Raw genomic sequence first — 19,506 nt, forward strand, 5'->3', positions numbered from 1 at the left:
CAAAACACTGAAATCCCAAAACGCTGAAATCCCAAAACGCTGAAATCCCAAAACGCTGAAATCCCAAAACGCTGAAATCCCAAAACGCTGAAATCCCAAAACGCTGAAATCCCAAAACACTGAACTACAATGCAACAAGATCCCCTCCTCTTAAACTCCCTCGATACAGTGAGGTTAGGAAATGTAACTTTTTTTTTCCCCTCACATGGAGGGTGCAGGGGGGCTTGCCCCTCTATAAATGTAGAAAGTGTTTGTTAGGTGTTATAGGTGGAGGGGATCTTATTTACATGTGCAATGTAGTTTTCAGTGTTATGAAGCTGAGTTTGTGTTCTGAAGTTTCATTGGTTTGGGTTTTGTGTTTTGAAGTTTCAGTGTTATGGTCTCTCTGAATTTCAACATTGAGATTTCACTGTTTTGAAGTAGACACAATATTCAGCCACTACCACCCAGATAGGTCCTTGGATCAGGGGCTCAAACTACTACAGGACCATAAACCTAATCTTCCTGGCTAGCTACTCTTGTGCAATAGCTAAAATTGGAATGCCTTGCCTCTAACCATTAGATCAATACAAAACCCCTCATTTTAAAATTTCTCAATTTCCACACTTCCTCATGCTGGAAATGTACTTGCACTAAGGCCCCATATCTCCTCCACTCATCCTATTCCCCTAGTGACCTGTATTAGTGGCACCACTGTATTTAGAACTCTTACTAACAAATGTCCCTTCAACTTGTACTGATTGCATAAAATTATAACTTGACTATGATTGTGATTTAAAACTTGTACTACTCCTGTTTGTAATTTATTTGCAATCCAATTGCTTAACGTTTGTAAACCTAAATTGTAATCTCTTGTATCATGGAGCTTTCTCCTTGGGCCTCAACTGAAAATGGGTTCTGTTGGCACAGTGGACTATCCTGGTAAACAAAAGCAAACCATAAGAGTTGGCTAATGGTACTGAGATTTGAAAGATTTTTGGTGTGAAAACAGCGGTATCTCCAGTTGAAGCGCTTGGTGAGGTATGTGCTGAGGGGTGCACTATATTCAGTGACTGGTCTAATGAGGGGTAAATAAAGTGAAACTAACTTCTAAGGACCTGGATGAGATACCATGAGGGATAAGTAGGATTTTCTATATACCACAGAAATGTTGTAGATGGGAGGGCCTGTTATGCTATCTGGTTAGAAAACTTGATACTGATGTTCCAGTTTGGGGGTTGTTGCCAATAGTCCTGATATCTTGGGCTAGCTTTTACCCAAGTATACTGCAGATTGTCCAGAGATGCATTTAAGTCTGCAATCAAGCTATATCTTTGGATCACTTTGTTCAGTTCTGTACCATGCACAGGTAACGTGCAGTCTAGAAGCTTTGTCAGCTTTACAGACAACAAAGACTATTTGTTTTTCGGAGGACAGGCTTTGACTTTTGAGCCACTATATGGCCTTACATTTGATTTTCTATTGTGAGACCAGTAGAACATTCCATGCAATCAAAGCTGATGTGGTATAGTATGGGGCAAGGATAGCTGTGTAATGCTTGCTGGACATTTTAACACTACGTCTGGATACCACTAGTGGTGTATGCATCACAAAATGTACTTGCATGTTGCATTTATCAGTGTGCATTTAGTGTCCTGTATTTAACTAGGTGTTGCATTAACCATTCGCCTGATAGTCCTGCCAGTGTTTGTTGGTGTGATGCTGTATTTTACCTAATATTCAATGTTTGAATATTGTATGTGGTGTGCTGACATTCTGCAGTGTTGCTCTGAGTGTTGTATTCACATGGAAATGCTGATATGCATTGGAAAGTGTGTGCTACCTTTGTAAACTGTGCACGACTCATTTGACACTCACATTGCCAAAGTGATTAGGAAGACCTTCTATATTGCCCACCTTATGAAGGGATTCACATCTAGATTGAGAGGCCATTGTGCCCCTGTACTCTTCTCAGGCCAATGATTGAGTGCAATGCCCCATTTGGGATGTATCTTACCCGACACCTGCAGCAGTTGGAAAGACCCAAAAGTTCCTCACCAAGAGGATAAAGGGTCTCAAACATATGTCATATGCTGCCCGACTGAAGAGGCTCCAGCTCTATTCAGTCGCATACCGCCTATTCAGAGGTGATCTGTGCCTGACGTACAAGGCCATGTCCAATCTGGAATTAATGGACATGCTCCACCTCAGAAAATCCAAATCCATCAGAGCCGCGAGAGCAAGACACTTGAACCTCAATACAGAAATAAATAGGACTTGCTGGAGGGACAGATTCATAACCCAGAGGCTCCCTACACTCTAACAGAATCCCAATCCATGTTAGAGCCCCTCACTAACTGTTAGAGCCCCTCACTAACCCTATTCAAGAGAAATCTTGACGAGTAGATGGGAGATCGTAGGTTTACCCCGGGTGTCATCTCTGTGCCTCTACTAGACAGAGGCACAGTAAACTAAACCCTAAATGGGCGTAGTATTCTCATCCTAAGGGGTGGTGAAAGCCACACACTCTGGCTAGGCTTATAAATGCCCTAGGGCAGGTAGCCTAGTATGAACCTATAAAGGAACAACTTGTGATTTGGGCCTAAAATTTAATAGTTTTACTAACAAAATCTATAATTTCTGGCTTGGCTTAAAAGGCCTCCATTTTTATTCAAAGATGTGTACTTATTTATGCAATACATTCATTGTCTTAAGACTTCTATTATAGCATCTGATTTCAGTGTTAGTCTCTCAATAGATTGTAGAATGAATCTAGTACCTTGTGCACTGAATCTAACACTTTTCCAAAACCCACCCAAGTCTGTTCACACTAAGTGGAGAAGTTTAAACTGAATTGCTGTTATATTCTCATGTGCAGCTCTTGATCTGCTTTTTACACAGGATGTCATTGACAATACTGGTTGTAGAGTGGCTTTAAGGTTTTCCTTGTAATAATAGTTTATTAAATATCACTTAAACATAGGCAAATGTGCATTAACAGAAAAAATTCTTATAGGGTTTATTTTATTTCACATTATATGTAACAGCAGGTTAAAACTTTCAGTCCAACATTACATTGCTCAGATCCTGCTTTCTTTTAAACCTCAATCTTCCTTAACATTATTCTGCATATACTGTTGCCATAATTTCCAATAGCCCTCTTTCAGTTTTTATTTCTGATGATCAATACTTCAAATGCAGTTGGTTTAGACTTTGATTTCCGTTTTCTAGTAATTGATTTTTTTGACAGCCAATAGAATTAAACGCAACAAACCCTTAGTATGTTTTGGCAATTTGGATCCTGTGCCCTAGTTAGAGTCCTGTAAAAGATTCCTATCCTTAATTAGCCATTTGCTCACCTGATATTTCTGACAGTACTCTGGAATTTCTAAAATCTTCAAACCACCGAAAACCCAGTGGGGGTAAGCAAAACATAGGCGTAACACTAGTGTAATATTGTAATGTTTTCATCCAGTAACATCCACCAGACTTCAGAATGAATAAAACCATTAGAAACCATCCATGCAAGGCTAAAATTAATTGCATGATTAAGTCACATGGTCTAACAGAATTACATGATCAATGGAAACCTTCCTTGAGATGAATTTAATCACACAGTTGATTTATTACATTATCTAAAAGTTACACAATCAATAATCCAAGACACTTGCAGAAGAAGTTATTTTCTTTAATATAGCACAAACAAAAATAAAAAATACAGTATCTATTGAAGTTTTATCATCTACTTCAGTATATTCAGTGTAGTCATTCACTAAAACCATTGCATTTAAGTACAGTCCATGGTGCAATCAAACATAGTTTGCATATTACAAAAAAGACTCCAAATACAGTACTATAGAATGCCACAAAGTATATTAAATGGTATTAAAATATGATATCCAGCTAATTTTCCAGTTATTTTTTTTCAATAACATGGATTAAATAAATATGTTATCAAATTTTAAGACAAGTTTTTGGCTGCCCCTAACCTGAGCGGTCACGGACTCCCTAGTTTCTGGGAGACTTTTAGAATCCCCCTTTCTGTCAAATGGTAGATCTAAAATTAGGAAAAAAACTTTAACCATTGCACATTTGGGAATGTGCAAAAAGTGCGTTATTACTGTTGCCACATTTAATGGGCTATAAATGTTCAACTCTCTCCCAGTTTTCTAGTGGTCATGCCTACATAAAATGCTGTAATTAACCTAGACTAAATGACCATGTTTGTTTCCAATGATCATGTGATTTTTTTTAGACCAGGTGACTTAATGTGATGAATTTTAGTTTTATAAGGAATGTGTCTGGCTTTATTCTGAAGCCCAGTGAATGTTGCTGGATGAAATTAGAGGAGGTCTTTCACTTGGGATTCCCCTATCCCTTTCTCTTCCCCTATGCATGGATATCCATCACTGGTAGGGAAGGCAGTGTGTAGCCTGCAGTTCCAAATGTCATCTTGGCTGTACCCCTCTATTACCTTCCCCCTCTAGTTATTTGCTCCCACTACCTTGATTCCATTGCCAGTTTTCTCCAGTAAATTCCAGCCCCCTGTTGCCTATTTTCTGTATCCCTAGTTGCAGTCATCCTTATTGGCAAAATTGCCTTTAATCAGTCTCATGTTGGCTTGGTTCTTAAAATACTTTTCGGATGCTTCATGAATCTAAACATCTCACTCATTTCTTGAACCCGCCCCCACATACACTTAATCATAATCCTTTTCACTTTGAATTAAGCCCTCTGTTGTATGACCCTTAACTGTGTAGCTCTAAAATATCCCTTCAAATCCGGTAATCCCAAGCCACCTTGTTCTATTGGAAGGATCAGCTATCCCACCCCGCTCTTGTCCTTATTCTGTCCCAGATAAATTCCTTCATTTCTAATTGTTCACAAATTCTCCTTTGGTTAATATGCCTGACATGCATGTTAAGCTAAAGGGACTAAATTTTCACTGCTTGTATCTTGCTATCTGTCCATAAACATGAGTTTCCAGTTTTTGTCCTTGTTTTAGTCTCTTCAATCCATGCTCCCAAGTACGTCATCTCATTGTGTCTCCATAAATATGGCTGCTGAGCCAATTCATCTGACTGCACAATTTACTACTATAGTCTGTTTTATTGTCTAAGTTTATATTCCAGCAAGTCTTGAATGTTTCAAAACACTTTCTGGATTTTATCAGGTACTAATAATTTCTGCAAAGAGCAAATTTTTCATGATATAAATTGCATCCTTGAATAAGAGTTCCTTATTTTTTTTGCAAATGGCTCTAAATATAAAGTGAATAAGAGGAAAGAGGATAACCTTGCATGGTTTTCTCTGTTAAAACACAACTTAAGAGTAACCCGCCTACTTTAGTTTCCTCAGATTCGTCACATATCCTCCTAATTGACCTTTATTGTATCAGGGAATGCAAATGTTTCCATTGCCCTTCCCCTAAAATCTCATCTTTGTCAAATTTTCTCTGCATCAAGACCCGCCAACAGCAGCCATATTTTCTTAAATTCTGCTTCCCTCTGGATGATCATTTTTCTGTAAGGCTGTCGAATGTCAATTTTGCCATTTTTAGTATAGAAATACTTAGTTTAAAATGGCAATGGATTTACATGAACCTGGGTCTGGTGGGCCTTTGCAGTCTTCAGGTAATGCAGCCACTACAGCTTTCTTCCAAGATGTTTGCACTTCCCATGCCAAAATACTGTACAATAGCAGGATCTCTGATCTTTCACGGTCTTCCCTCAACTTCTAGACTTCCACAGGAATGCCTTCTGCTCCTGGAGACTTTCCAACAGAGTGATTATACATCACTGTTATCACATCACTATCTTTATCTCCCTCTTATCTTGGCTGTTTTAGTTGAGCCTTAACTACTTGCCTTCAATTTTCTTTATACAAATTTTCATAATTTCTGAAATACCTCTACAGGCTGTCTTGTTTTCTTATTTTAGGCTCTACACTTGCCTACAGTAAGCATTTTCTACAACCACATCTGCCTCTGATTTTATTACTTTTCTTTCTGCCACAGTTTGTCAGGATCCAGTCTTTTGCTGGTCTGATTGCAAATTTACTAATCTAGGGTGCTTTCTCATGGTCAGGTTTGGAGTGTACACTCTGCCTTTTCCATTAACAAATCTTGCTGTTGAAAACCAGTTCAGTTGCTTATTTGTGGTTTCATAAAATTGTCTTGCTTTTTCTGGTACAGCAGAAAAACTCAGGTTTTCTCTGTGCAATCTGTTCAAATCTTTGAAAGAGGTTTTGAAGCCTTGTATATTCAGTCAACCTTTTTCTTGATTTCAACCTCTGATTTCTATCAGTTCATCTAATTATCTAAAGATTCTATTTTTCCAACCTTTTGTTATATTTTCAGTGTTTCATTTATTTATATCCCCTGAGTACATTTAATTTATCTTTTTGTATAAATTACTGGATGCTATCTGTTGTACCAAATTTGAAGCTTAAACTGTGTTTTGGTCGAGCATAACAGTTTGAAGGGTTTATTCACAAGGCCAATGGCAAAGATATTTTGTTGCATCTTAAGTAATCTTGTAGCATCCCATTCCCCTGAGAACACAAGGTGGGCTTTACAGTCCTAGTTAAACACTTGTATGTATAGTTATCTTAGCTTTTTGTTTGCTAGGGTACAACATTGATCACAGAATAACTTGTCTGGGTTACATGAAACCATAAATCTAACATAGATATAGAAAGTGTTCAAAAGTGAATATGTTTGGATTGCGCAGATGGGCTTGTTCCCTTCCCTTATGAGGCTTTAGGCTTAAGTTCATCCAAGATGAGCAGATACTGCTGATCATCAAATTTTCAGTGTTCAGAGACCTTTGTGCAAAAGATTTTCTTTAACCCTCAAACTACAAAGCAATGTTGGGACCTTGCTTTCAATATAAAAATCAAGGTAAGGTTGACTGGACCCAAAAAAGGGTGGTTGAAGATTCCTGTGCCAAATTGTCTAAAGGTGGAGAAATATTCGAGGTAATGTGCTAGAAAAAAAAGTAGCAGGGCTGCTATCTTCCATGGAATGGTCAAGACTGAGGTTTGTGAAAAATATGAAAAGGTCTGATCGCAAAAGATGGACAGATTTCTAGATTCTGATTTACCAAAACTTCAGTATCAAAAAAAATTGACAAGGCTCTAAAGTAAATGGGAATGTGGTAGGAAGGGGTATGATAGCTTGTTGGACATGCACATTTTTAATTCTTTCAGAATTTAAGAGAAGTAAAAAAAACACATTTGTCAATGTATTTATTCTAGTTTGGATAGTAACTCTCTACTACAAGAACAAATGCAGGAAACATTTCCCCACTACTATATTTTTCTTGCAGGAACTGACTCTACCTGTGGTGGGCTCACAGATTGTTGGCCTTCTGCCACTCCAAGCAATATTAGACTCTGCCGACTTCTATATGCAGAAAGAGAATCTTTTCCTCTTGGAGGAGGAACATAAAGTCCGTCTGGTAAGTACGTCTGGCTTCATTTAATGTACGGCCTGCTGTCCAGAGTTTACAGAGTTAAGCAGGCGACGTCCTACAGAAACTTCAGAGGGGAAACACAATAGGAATGCAATTTTTTTTAATACACTGTGAAATCCTGAAGTTCAGTTGTAACCAATAATGGACTTCCCAGTAAAAGGCAAATAGGTCTCAGATTCTGAAGAACTGGAATTTTAATTAGGATTAATCGCAAAAAGGACAGCAGAAAATGTAATTTTTGGCGCAGGAACATTTTTCTTTAAAGAGTTTCTATTCATGGGGCGGCTATGGTGGTGCAGTGGTTAGCATTGCCACCTCACAGCAAGAGGTTCTTAAGTTTGATTCTCAGCTGGGGTGCCTTCTGTGCAGAGTCTACATGTCATCCCTGTGGTCGTGTGGGTTTCTTCCAGGTGCTCCGGTTTCCTCCCACATCCCAAAGACATATGCAGTAGGTGGATTGGACACTCTCTCTAAATTGGCCCTGGGTATGTGTGCCTTCTGTGGAAGGTTGGGCACCAGGCTGGCAACTCTACATAAAACTCCACTGCCAATCATGAGCAGACAGATCTGCTGTGGCGACTCCTAACCGGGAAAAGCCGAAAGAAAGGGTTTCTATTCATGTTTATAGCAAGCCTTTGTACTAAAAAATGGGTAGCAGTTGTGTGTTGTGGCAATTCTGGCCAATTAAAAGTAGTAGCTTCCCAACTAGCTTGTAGTTGATCTGTGTTTGGGGGGGGGGGGCAGCTCTCCCAGCAGTCTAAAAGTGGATGGGCAATTCTGCAGCTATGGGCAAGCTGACAACTTAAGCCCTGTATCCTGTAAATACTATACTGTACACCACTTAAGTTTTCCCTCTGGAGTCACAGAAAAGCCACTTCTAGGCTGTGCATTTCCCTTCCAACTCTCCTTCATGGGAATGACTGCTGCCATAGGAAATGCACAAATGCTATCTGCCCTGCCAAAGTTATTATAGGGGAGGAGGAACCTAACAAAATTAGGCCACTTTTGGATGTGCATTGCCTTCCAACAGTCTCCCTTTGGGGAAGGGTGATCTCAATGTTGAAAGGCTGCCATTTAAGAAGCACCTTTCATATCCGGAAAACTTGTGGTGGTCATGAACAGAGTAGACAGAGATGGTCATAAATTGAAATGGGGACCAATAACTGATTCCTGGTATACTTCACATCTGTCTAGCAAAAATGTTTTTATTGTATTATGAGTTTTACTGTTGGGTTAATTTGCTGTCCTGGAACCTGCATAAAGGGGGGGTCTATATTCACTGAACAAAGGGAAATAAATTGCTGTTCCAACAAAAAAAACACTTTAAACATTGCATTAAGTGGGGGGCTTCACCCCCCATATGGGGGAGGCTGTGCCCCCACCCCCTACTTTAAATATACCAACTCAGATCGCACTACAGTGCCAAAAATGGCAAAGTAACAAAGCGGCCAAGCAAGTACTTTCCCAGGGAAAGTGCTTAAAAGCCACTTTGATATTCTGCCTTTTCAGTTTGACCAAGACACATTCTTCAGTCTAATAGGAACCCCATAAAGGTTTCTAAGTTTAATCAGTTTAAACCTTGCATGGGGTGCAGTCAGGTGCTTTGGGGAAAGGTCTAAATCTCTAGCTGCAAGGCCCAAGTCTAGGGCATAATGAAAGATTGGACTGATCAGGACCTTTGATACCATGTTTGGGTCAGAGGTTGCGAAGGGACTGAGTGGCAGATGTTGAGTGCTTATAGGCCTTGGAAAAAAGTTCTATTTAATTTTCTGTAATTGGTGAATAGATTAAGTTAATTATATTGCACTCTTCAGCTAGCATTTGGTGTCATTTATGGAATATTTTATCCTGTTACTGCTAAAGAATTTTTAGTTGAGATAGGAAGGAACATTTGAGTATTCTCTCTAAGGTGGTCTTGACTAGCTTTTTACAAGAGGCTTTAGCCAAGGAAGACTTGAAATCTGTTTATTCCAAGTAATTTCATGAGTTGAACTTTTTTTATTCTAGGTGATTAGCCGTCTTGGACTGGATTCCCTGGCACCTTTTAATCCTAAGGAGAGAATAATAGAGTAAGTATCTGTAAATATACCTTTATGGACTAAAGGTAAAACCTGCATAACATGTAGTTCCCCATTAGATCAGTTCAACTTTGTGCATGTGATTTCCAATTAACTAAATGAGAGTTGAAACATTTTAAACTAGTGATGCACTTCCTGCCCACTTAAAAAAACATGAGTTTCTATATGCAGTGCTGCACCAAATTTGTTTTGTGAAAGTAGGCCAAACCAGTCTGAGGTTTGCTCTCACTTTGTTTTGGGAACCAGAAAGGTTCTGTCCCTTTGAAAGGAAAAGTACTTGTATTCTTGATGCATTCAGAAAGATTCTCACCCATGACTGCCAGGACACAAGATATTAGAATTGCTACCCTCTTGTACCATTTCTACCCTGTACAGGGCATGCTTTTTCTGCAAGTCCAGTGAAAAAAAATGAAGTATTGGGGCATCTAGATTTGCTACTAGTCAATAGTACATGGACAGTAAATCTGATTTTGACCATCCATATCCTAGAATTAACATGAGGAAATGGGGGGCTTGTGGACATTCTAGGTCAGTCTGTGCTTATGGTACCATGGTGCACTTCACAGATCCAGAAATGTACAGGTCTCGCTGGACATACAGCCTGGAATTCTTTCCTCTTAAGTCCGTTTCCAGAAATCTAATCCTGATTGTCCTTGCTATGCCTTTTAAAGAAGGGAAATCGCCTTTTAAAGAAGGGAAACCTCTTTCTGGCTTCTGACCCAGAAAGGCAGTTTACATGTACAACAGCCTTTTTCCATTTCCTCCATGCCTGTGAATACCACCGTTTAAGAGCTTGAAAGAACATAAGTGTAAATTCTCTCTAATGCAACAAAATTAGGTGTTCTAGCAACCAGGGCACAGTCCTAAAGGTATTTCTACTTCAATACAAATCACTAATTAACCCTTGTAGTTTAAAAAAAAAAATTGCATAAAGCTTTTAATTTATGGGGAATTGAAACTTGCTGTGCTTATTTTTCATCCATGCACAGCCCCCTTTACCACATTTCTGCACATGGGGTGTGGGTGTCACTTCAGTGACAATCTAGAGCCCAGGTTTACACCACCGGATGGCTAGCCCTGCTGTGGCTGTCATTTATTGTAACATATATTCTGCATCCTTCCTCTAGCACTTTATGTAATTACAACACTAGATTGCTCTCGTACCCTAACCCTGAGAAACTTTGCTATCTTAGCTGCAGGACCCATCTAATCAAACAATTTCTGTGATTCATTGTTTTTATCTGGTTGAATGAGAAGGTTCTTGCCTTCATGAGTTATATTTTCTGAGATGGGGCTGTACCTAGAGCTATATATATATATATATATATATATATATATATATATATATATATATATATATATATATATATATATATATATATATGGCATCTTCCTTCAAATGTGAAAAGACTGAAATATATATATATATATATATATATATATATATATATATATAAATATATATATATATATATATATATATATATATATATATATATATATATATTAGGACAAAAGTGCTTGGCATGGGGTTGTCCAATAAAGTTGTTGTTTTTTTGGAACTGTTACTTTCGGTTTTCCAGTCTTTTCACAAAGTTCTCTGGGACTATTAGTTTGTGTTTTTAGAGTAAGTTGCAATTATGTGCTGCCTTAGTCCTCATTCATGTGTTTGTGCCGCCTTAAAGTTCTTATTCTAGTTTGTCCTAGATACTTAAGAAATCTTCTTGGGACTTTCTGCTTCAAGGCTAGCCTGCTTCAAATGAAAATTATATTGATAAAGGTATAATCTTTTCAAACTTTTCTAACCCTATAAAGCTTTGATTCACTTCGTCTCTGAAGTGCCTTTAAGCATTCAGGAGAGGAATTTACAGGCATACCTGAAACTTGATTTGATTTGCAAGATGTTGCCTTAATCTGATTCCCAATTGAAATTCTTTTAAATTCAAGATTCTAACACTATTCCCTAATGTGGGAGAATCCAAGTCATCAGACGCTTTTATACCCTCTGCTCTCCCTCAAAAGTAACACTAGGAGCTGTTGGGTCTTTTCTCAATCAGTTTTGCATCAGTTTCTGGTTATGCTGGTGAGCTCCGTATGCTTATTTCTTGGAGCTTTTGCTTTCTGCAATGCATACTAACCATTAAACTTCCTACAGATGGATTCTGCCCATTCATTCCACACAAAGTGCCTCTAGTACAGGGGTGATAGCTGCCTGGGTAACTGCCCCTCCAGACAGCTATGAACATGCTAGCGAAAGGCATAGTCTGTAGAAGGTATGCCATAATCCCTTGCCTACTTGGGAGGATAAGCATGCTGCGTAATTGTGGAGAACCGTAATCTCTCCCTGATGGAATGAGACTGCTACACTGGCTTGGTGACGACACTAGTACTGTCTTTCTCCTGAGTTTTTTGGCAGTGAACACCTGCTGTGTGCCTGCCTCTCAAGCTGCGACAGGTGCCTGAGATGCTAATCAAACTCTGGTTATCTGAGCCATAGTCGGGGCTTTAGCCATTATATGGGGAAAATTGACAATGTATGCACTTATGATTCATAAAGAATTTGCCCACCTATGTCAAATTTGCTGGGCTTTTTGGTGACCATCATCCTACATGAAATAGAGGATGCAAGTAACCAGTTGATGGCTAAATAACTAAAGCAACATTCTGTTGCAAGACTGAGACGTGCCTAATGGCAGGTATGCTAGACTCCTCCCCCAACTTTCTACAAGAGTGCATAGTTTCCATGAGTACTCCTTTACTTGTGTAATTTTGAAACCCTTGCAATTGTCACCTGGTGGATAGCCAGCTGGCTTAGACAGAACCCAGGAAATTAGAATTGCTGGTCTACCCCTACAAAGAGGCCAGCCACAAATGGAGTCCCTTAGATATCTGTCCTGGGATTGCTCCATTTTGGCATTTACTTCCCTTAAGTCAAGGCCAGTGTCAAAGGCCTCTGGCTGACATCATTTGCAGATGATTGCGAATTAGTAGCTGCCATCAAATCGCCCACAAACACAAATATCCTCCAGGAAGGGCTGAAACTGGTGCCAGAGCTATGGACTAAAACTTTAAATGGCAGGAAATGCATAATGGTATCCTTTGGAAAGTCATCCACCTCTGGTAACTGTCATATTGACCACACCCTGGGAAGTAGTTTACCCTGGGGATCACTCCAGTGGCTCTACTTGATGGGCACTGGGAAACTAACGATGGGTGGCACAATGCAAGTGCAATTCTATGGGCTAGGCTTGTAAAGGCCCCAAGGCCATTAGCCTAGTACACACCTATGAACCCAAGGGTTGAGCCAGCAGTTAGGGACTTGGTCAAAGGCTAGACTGTGTCCCCCCATCATGCATCTACAGTAGTGAGGAAATTATCCTATGCTGTGCAACTTATAAAAGGTGTAGCATCTAGGTCCACAAGTCATCATTTCATTGTATTCAGCATTCATCATACTTGGAGTACATTGCCCCGTTTGGTGTGTACCGAACTAGGCAAAAGTAACCTGTCTTATGCAGATGGCCTCAAGGCCCTATCCCTGTAGTTTTACTGCAGTCTGTTTAGGGGAAATCTATGCCTGGCATACAAACATACGTATCGACTGTCTAAATTCTCACAGAATGCCCAGAGTTTTGCATCAGTTTTGATCTATTCCTCATAAAATCTGTGGTTTTGACAAATCACTGGGATTGGAGGATTGAAGACACTATAAATGACATATTTGAGTTTCAGACTTCAAAATCATTCAGAAAATGTGTTAATGCAAACCATATTAAACAACTTTCTAAGTTTAAGAAAAATATTTAAAATCTGTCCCTATTTAGGGCCTTTGCCCCCAACACCCCACCCTCCCATTTTGTCACTTTGTCCAAATTTCTTGCACTAAGGTTGAGAGGTATGCATACAAGGCATTGTCAGACCCCATTCTAATTGACCTCATGCATACCCACAAAATAAACAGCAGAATTATCCATTCTGAAGACTTGAACCTTGCCTGTGATATAGATAGGACCTGCTGGAGAGACTTATGTATCCCACAGACTCCCCATTCTCTAACAGGCTCCCCATCCATGTGAAGCAGAGTTCCTCCCCAAGCCAATTAAAGTGCAACTTGGACAATTAAATAAGGAGCAGAAAATTCATCCCTGGTTTAGCACCCATGTCTCTAATGGACACATGCAGCCTGGAAATTAATCTCCCAGGCCTCTGCTTACACTTATCAAGGGTACCAGAGCTTGTCAAAGATTTGGTATGCATGGCTAGATGGGCTTAAAACAGCCCTTGTGGTTGTTGGCCTAGTAAACATAAACAGCATGGAGATGTTAAGGTAATCCCGACTCTACATGGCCAAAAGATGCTTTAAAAAATGGAGGAAAATTGGCTGGTATAGCTGTGTACTTCCCAGGGGGTGAGGTGACTACTTTTATTGGAGAAAGCACACTTGCAGTAAATAGTTTGCAGAGGCAATAACATTGTGGGAACATTTTTCCAACGGATACCCTCTCATCCTGTTCCTGCTGTGTTTACTCTGCAGCTCGAGTTGTCTGCTTATGTTTTGACCATGTAATTTCTTCATATTCTTCACTGGCTCTTATGAAACATTTGTGAAAAGCACTTCCCTTCAAGTTTATTTACCTTCTCATTATGTGGATTAAGGCCAAGAATACAGACTACCAATAGCTACACATGAAGATGGTGAGCCTTGGACAAAATCTTACTTTAAAATTGGTCTATTTTTGTGACTTGGCTGGCTTTTTGTCCTTAAACACAGTTTTGCATAGATTGTGGATCTGTGCCACGTTTAAATTCTTATTGGCTATCTGTGTTGTAGGGGGCACTACATCTTGCCATCAGTCCTTGCCTGCTTTAGTCTCATATCTGTGTTGTAGGGGGCACTACATCTTGCCATGAGTCCTTGCCTGCTTTAGTCTCATTTTCTGCTTCATGTTTTATCAGTTCCATCACATATTGATTCCACGTATTGAGTGGTGCACTTATTTATATTGGAGGATACTATCCTACCCATGGTCAGTAAATGGCTTCACATCACTTTTGCATGTGATACAGGATACAGACATTGCCCATGCCTAGGGCTCTTAGACATCTAGTTGCTTCAACCATGTACCCAAAATACAGGTGGTACCTCAATTAAACCAACTCGCAATTCAGTTGTGCTTTTGGCCACCCAGGTGTCCTGTAATTTAACCACGGTCTTGTAATTTGACTTGGAAAGGAGGCTGAAAAGTTCATTTGCTGTTGTGTATACAGTGCAGTTGTCTCAAGTGGTGTGAAGAAATGGGGCCAGAGTGATACTGGTAGGAAAAAATGGCTGATGACTGAAAAGGAAGTCGTAGGTAAAATTGAGAGGGGCAGTAAAACAGGACTAATAGCAGAACAGGATGGCATGCCTAGGCTATTGTCTCAACATTTTGGAAAGAGTCTGTCATGGGTGCTAGGGTATCAAAAGGAACAAAAGGTTTTGGGCAAACACAGAAAAACAATTTAATGGAACATATGGAGTAGATGCTGCTTTGGATTCAGGAGAGGCAGATTAAGGGAGATCCAGTAACTCAGACCATGATCTGAGAAAGCTAAGATAATTTTTGAAGACCTACAAAAAAAACCCTCCAGGAAGTAGCTCACAGCAAAGAGGAATTTTAAAGCAAGTAGATGGTTCCACAGATTCAAAAAAGTGGTACCCACAGTGCTTTGAGACCAGGAGAGGCAGCTAGTGCTGAGAAAGAAAGTGCACAGAAATTTGTCAAGGAATCTAAAGAATTGATGGCCTTCTCTGTATCTGCCAGAACAGATTTTTTAATTGTGATGGCAATCTTTCAGAAAAAAACGGTTTCAAGTAGGACTTTCATGACCCAAGATGAAGCTAGGATTCCAGGTCACAAGCCTGTATAAGATACTCACACTCATCCTGGCAGCATATGCCACTGGAGACTTCAAACTGAAGAGACTGCTTATGTATCACTCAGAAAACCCAAGATGCTTTGGAAAAAGATTAAAAACAAAACTACCTGTAATGTGGAAATGAAACACCAAAGCTTGGGTAGACCAGTCAGTTTTCAGATAGGATTTTTGAGGAGTTTGCTGCCAAGTGTTTAAGTACCCGACAACAATTTGCAAATGAAAGCTCTTCTGCTTCTGGACAACACCTCTGCCCACCCATGAGAGATGGAGGAAATTCTTCAGATAGACAATTTTATAAAGGTTCACTTCCTGCCTCCCAACACAACTTTCAACTTGTGGATCAACAAGTCCGTGCCTACTTCAAGAAGCTCCACACAAGCATGCTTCTCAAGGCTCTTTGACCCATTTTTCAGATAAAACCCTGAAGGAATTCTGGAAGACCAAGTTCAACATTCTTCATGCCATATTCATCAAAAGTACCTGGTATGGAGTATCGCAGAAAGCCCTTTGTGCGGCCTGAAGGAAGCTGGTTCCTTCCTCTTCCCAGGGTGAAATTGTGGATGAAGCAGCTGACGTGCTGCAAGACCTTGTTTCCCCAGCAGAGCACCTGGACATGGCGGAGGTGGATGTAGAGGCACTGCTGCAAGACCATGATCTCATAATGTAGGAACTTGGAGCACTTTGCAATGAGCAGTTCAAAGAAAAAGGGAATCTGAAGATGAGGATGCTAGCGGAAAAGGACCTGTGCCAACAGCTTGCATTACAGAACCTTTATCCAACCATAGGTGCAGGCTTAGTCTGGGAGTGGCACCCCAATATAGGCAACGTCAACAGGGTGATGGACTTGTTTAACACAATCTTACACCACTTTAAGGCTATCCTGAAAAAGGAGAAGTTGCCCTAGGCAAAACTTACACCTGCCAAAAAACCAAGAGGGAACAGGCAGGACAGGGTGAAGATTACCCTTCCAACAACTAGAGTAAGTAGACTCTGTAAATGTAAATATGGTGACTCATGTTAAGTTTTAGGCATGGGCACTGGTGGAGCTGGGTCGAGGATGGGCACAAGTGTATGCTGCTGAATTGCCCGAGTGAACAAAGTCCTGGAGTGGGATTAAAAAACACCGGTATGCACTATTTCTTTTGGGTGGTGTGGATAAACTGTTGTAAGATATAAAGTGAACTAAATAAAACAATCATAATTGGAGACAACAGATTCATTTCATGACTGATATTGCACAATGTAGTCATGCATTTTAGCTTGACAAGTATGTTAGCCTGCATTCTTAAATGGATCAAGCATCAAATTTTGTATGACGTGAGCCATAGTTTTAGGGATGTACAGGAGTCCTCTATTTCTCCTCCATCCCTCCCTCATATACTCTCCTCCATGGTGTGCTAAATTTTTTAAAAATTTTAGTGTATTTTTTAATTTTGTTTGGGCAGAGAATGAATTGCACTATTTTCCGTACATTTGTTTGGGAAATGGCATCTTGCAATTAAACTGCCGTTCTGGAATGGATTACGGTTGAATTATGAGGTACTACCTGTACTAATCATACCCACGCCTACGTGCTCAGCCATGTAGCCAAAATACTAATACCGCACCCATGCCTACTGCTACTGGAAGTCACCTGTACCCTTAAGGTCCCATAAGCAATGACATGTGTTGCAGAGTTGTCATTGTACAACAATAAAGAAGCAACTCTCCTAGTTGACAAAAGATAACTGCATTTCTCTCTGGTGCTGGTATTATAGCTTGAAAGTACGATCCTTAACTCCTTATACTACCAGATACAATTCTGACCTTAAATTCACCCTCCTATGGGCAGCTATATCTTGGGAATTCCACTCTGGGCATAGATGCATAGAGACAGTTCTCTGCTCATGCCTTCAAAGGCTCAAAAGAGTCTTGAAAATCATTAAAGGTAGAATGCTGCTCAAATTCCAGAATAAAATAACTGGCTTCACTAATTGACTAGTGCATTAATTTGAAGGAGAATCGGTATGTCTATGGAGAATGATGTGGGTAGTAGACATCCATGGTTTACTATCAGTGACCTGCAAGTTTCACCCCTTAGTTTTTGCATACTGGCTAAAACTCTTGCTACCTTTAACCTTATTTTGGGCAGAATTCACATGATGGGAATCTTGACAAATTTCAGTACAGACAATATCGAATACTCAGAAGCCTAAACAAAATATCTTTACCTGAGGCCTTCCTCACCCCCCCAAGGAATCTGCATTAACACCCCCACCATCCTAGGGTACCTGCAACACTCGTATTCTGATCCACTGGCAGCTGTGGGTGAGCATCTGTTTCTTCAGTACACCATTATCTTCACATAATATACATTAAACAAATCTTGAACAAGATGGAGTTCTAGTACTGCTGTTGCATCAGTCTTAATCTTTCTGAAATATGAATAGAATGTTGAAGAGATGGGTATGCATGACAAAATACCTCTTCTCATGGGATTATAGGAGGTTACTAGGCTATTGGTCCTAAGGCCTCTACAAGCCTAGCCATATTATACCCTTGTTCCTTTATGGACAAGCTATGTAGTCTGCACATGAATCTAAGCTCAGCACCAGCTCCCCCTGTCTGAGGGATTTAGGTGAAACCCCCTGTCTTCACTCCACATAAAGTAAAGTGCTTCTCTTACTCTGGTCTGATAATTTGGATGATTGGATAAGTAACTATAAATTCACCCCTGGTTTTATCATCCTTGTACCTGATGGATAGGGGAAGCATGCAGATGTCCTAACGTATCCTTTTTCAGCCAGTCTTTGAGTTATTCATATGCCAAATATAAAGTCTAAAAATGATCATGGGAATGTAAGGGCAAGGCTTACGATCCCCTTGGATCAGTAGCCAAGTAAGTACCAGTTTGAAAAATTAACCATCAAACCAAATGCCTCTCTTTGGAGTGACTTGAGCTGTCCAGACAAACTGATAGACTTGCACTGCCAATTGCAGATACTCCAGAGATTCCTGAACTTTGAAAATCCCAATGCTCTTGTTCTCATTAACATGTTCCCTAGTTGCAGCACCTTGTGTCTTATCACCTGCAAAGCAAATTTGATTCTTACTGTAACCTCTTTGTAAAGCATGCTTCACAGCTCTTAACCCCTCTACTTGGGCATGATTTGCAAACCATTTTTTTTGCCAATCTTACTGAAATGCTACATCTCTCCTGCAAACTACCAACCTGAAGCTGCTATTTTGAATGATTTTACTTCCTGGACATGTATTAAGGCATTATACCCATCCAGCACATGTGTAATGGTAACTAAACCCATGTGAATCTAGTCACCAAACACTAGCAAAGAAAGCTCAAGGACATATAAATGTCTCAACGTCAAAAACTATAAGCTAGAGCCTTCAGTGTGTGTAATACCTTAAACCTCCTGTAATGGAGGCCAATGGGGATATACGGAAATAGTCACTTAAGGGCATACCAGTGTTTCAGCTACATGTAAAGTCTGAGTACATTCAGGCTAATAAAGCCAAACCCCACTAGTGCAGACATGTCATATTTTTGGCCTTTTTCTGTCTTTGTTGGGGCTTAAGCAGATTGGTTAAGTTACTGTATTGAGGGGCAAATTTAGATGTGTTATGCGAAGTACACAAGATTCTTTTAATGTGCTCATGAGATCCTCCTGATTCACAAGAGCTGTCAGGCCTACACTGAGCTAGAATGGCCTATGCAGATGGGGCTGAAATGGTCCTAAAGTCTGTACATCTGCTGCAGTTAGAATAAGGTTGGCCTGAAGTCTTGAGGTACTCCAGTGCATATTCCTTATGAATTTTACAAATACTTGAGTAACCGCAAAAAAAAATACAACAAACAAACCATCCACATTAAACACTGGTAAATAACTTCCCTAAGAACTGACAGAAATATTCAAAATAAAGTACTTTTAATTCATGAAAAATAAATAACATAGGTTAAGCACTTTTGTCCTTTGTGCTCTTGGACTTTATCAGAACCTTTTTTCAATCTCTAAAACCTTGCAAAACTTGATCTGGCATGTGGTAGGTAACTCAATGGG

The 19,506-nt window shown here is 39.8% G+C and overlaps 1 protein-coding gene across 1 annotated transcript in view; it reads left to right on the top strand.

The window, feature by feature from the left end:
- FTCD (formimidoyltransferase cyclodeaminase) overlaps positions 1 to 19,506 on the top strand; it is a 258,515-nt gene that overhangs the window by 80,833 nt on the left and 158,176 nt on the right. Inside the window, exons 7-8 of the mRNA XM_044060511.1 lie at positions 7,308 to 7,439; positions 9,462 to 9,523. Of these exons, the coding sequence (XP_043916446.1) occupies positions 7,308 to 7,439; positions 9,462 to 9,523 (194 nt within the window). The remainder of the gene's footprint in view (positions 1 to 7,307; positions 7,440 to 9,461; positions 9,524 to 19,506) is intronic.

This window comes from Protopterus annectens, chromosome 2.part0, assembly GCF_019279795.1.
Source record: "Protopterus annectens isolate FY-2018-M chromosome 2.part0, PAN1.0, whole genome shotgun sequence".
NCBI classification, from domain to species: Eukaryota; Metazoa; Chordata; order Ceratodontiformes; family Protopteridae; genus Protopterus; species Protopterus annectens.